This window comes from Nanorana parkeri, unplaced genomic scaffold (assembly GCF_000935625.1).
Source record: "Nanorana parkeri isolate BGI_ZX_2015 unplaced genomic scaffold, ASM93562v1 scaffold2124, whole genome shotgun sequence".
Lineage (NCBI taxonomy): Eukaryota > Metazoa > Chordata > Amphibia > Anura > Dicroglossidae > Nanorana > Nanorana parkeri.
Genome location: NW_017308392.1, coordinates 63,527 through 65,585, shown reverse-complemented (window position 1 = coordinate 65,585; position 2,059 = coordinate 63,527). Strand labels below are relative to the sequence as shown.

Below are 2,059 nucleotides of genomic sequence, written 5' to 3'. Positions count from 1 at the left end.
ATCAGCTGTACTCATAAGATCTTGTGTATAAGTTTCATTCATGTCTGCTGCTGGGATGATTGATGATTTATTGTAATGTAGAGTCAAGCAATAGGCGGGGATGAACAGGGGAGGGAGGAGGAACACAGAACATCCACAAATGAATGCACAAGTGTACTGTTAGTGAAAGTATGAAAAGCCCTGAGCTGCTAGTTAGGAAGGAAAACAGCAAGGTCACGGTGAACAATTTAAGGAAGCATTGAAGGAAAGGTAGCGGCAGATAACCATTAAAGGCGTTGAAATATAAGCAAATAGGAAAAAAGGAGACAGCTGATTAGGTAAAGATCCAAGTCAAGCCATATCAGTAGTGGGCTAAGGATCAGAAGAAGTTATAACAACATAAGAGCATTGAGAAGCAATTGAGAGACAAGAACTCTGAGTCTTGGCACAATGACAGTATCTCCTGGCTGGGTGTCTTTGATGATTCTCATGCTCTTCGTTCTTGCTGGAATCATTATTCCCTTGGCATTGGTAATGAGTCGGGAGAAGCTTAGCTGTGATCACGGCGCCTTCTTCCATGGAGCTGTGGCTGCTGACTCGGAGATCTGCTCAGACATAGGCAGGTGAGTGACATCTCCATTTGTACTTTTACTGGCACAATGTTCTTTCTATAGTTTTAAATTGATTGTTGGAGAGAAAAAGAGACATCATTTAAAAGGTTTTGCAGAAATGAATGACATAGCAAGTAATTGATGTAGTGAAGGGGATGCCTGGACAGTGCTAAGCACTTGAAAGGAGTCACATCCCAGTCTTTATAAAATTGTGACTGACAATGGCTTTACAAGACTGCATGGCAACCAATCAGCATCTCTCTTCAGTTTGTTCAGTAAAGATTTGAAAATTAATAAGAGAAGCTGATTGGTTGCCATACACAACTGCTCTAGTTTTGATAAATTGCCTTCAGAATGTAATGTTCAACAAAAGGCATCTCCAAGTCAGGACACAGATGGATTACATTTGGCTTGCTCAATTCACTGCATGCATTGGAAGAAACCTACATATTTTGTACTTGTAAATGATTATTATGTTTTTGTCAATGCATGGAAAAAAGAACAATTTCATTAAAGGCCTGAATACAGCCATTTATTCAGTTCTGGATGGGAGAATGGTTCAAATTTCTGGCCAGTTTTTATTTCTATTAGTGATCCCATTAGGGAGATTTTCCCTTACTTCCTGTCCCTGTGGCACCCATTGAAGAAATAGGGGTGCCGTCTTCAGCAGGAAAGCAAAGGATAGACACCAATGTAAACATTGCCAAAAGTTATTACCCTTCCCTACTACTAAAAACGTGTTTTTGTTTGCCTCACAGTTGGAGAAATTCCCCGTTATGTTCTTAACTGATATGCAGTGAGGGGAAATATCCCTGGTAAGGACACTGTCAGCAGTTACATTATTTTTTTTTCAGGGGAAAAGGGGGGACATATTATTTCATGTTGGGGGGGGGGAGAACAGGGGGAGCATATTATTTTATGTGTGGGTGCAGGGGAACAGGGGGAGCATATTATTTTGTGCAGGGGGGCGCAGACCATATTCACACCTGTAAGTGCCGGGTTGAATTAACAGCAGGGCTGTCCCCATAATGAGGCAGCCTGAGGCTCTTGCCTCAGGGAGCATCTCTTTGGGTCATGTGGGGCGGTGGCAGGCAGGGCGGCATGTAGTGCCCGCTGCCCCCTTTTTGGCCAAAGCATCCCAGGTTGCTAAGAGCCATGAGGAGAGATGTGTAAGGGCCATACATCTCCCCTCCTGGCACACATTTCCCCGCCCAGCTCTTAGCAACCTGGGACGCTCTGGATGGCATCATGCCTAGCTCACTGATGTCACTGGTTGGGAACAGCTGAGCGGGACACTCTGGCTGGCATCCCGTCCAGCTCCTGGCAACCAATGAAGTCAGTGAGCGGGGTAGGATGCCGGATGGAGCCGAATCCAGAGCTAGTGATGATCTATCCACCCACCCCCCTTAATGTGCACCTCCACCAAGCAAGCCCCCTTCCCCAAATGTAGCCCACCAATAAGCACCAAC

General features: G+C 45.0%; 1 protein-coding gene across 1 annotated transcript in view; it reads left to right on the top strand.

Annotated features, from left to right (window-relative positions):
* Positions 1-366: 366 nt before the first annotated feature.
* GGT5 (gamma-glutamyltransferase 5) overlaps positions 367-2,059 on the top strand; it is a 49,493-nt gene continuing 47,800 nt past the window's right edge. Inside the window, exon 1 of the mRNA XM_018572759.1 lies at positions 367-602. Coding sequence (XP_018428261.1) covers positions 430-602 — 173 coding nt within the window. The 5' untranslated portion in view covers positions 367-429. The remainder of the gene's footprint in view (positions 603-2,059) is intronic.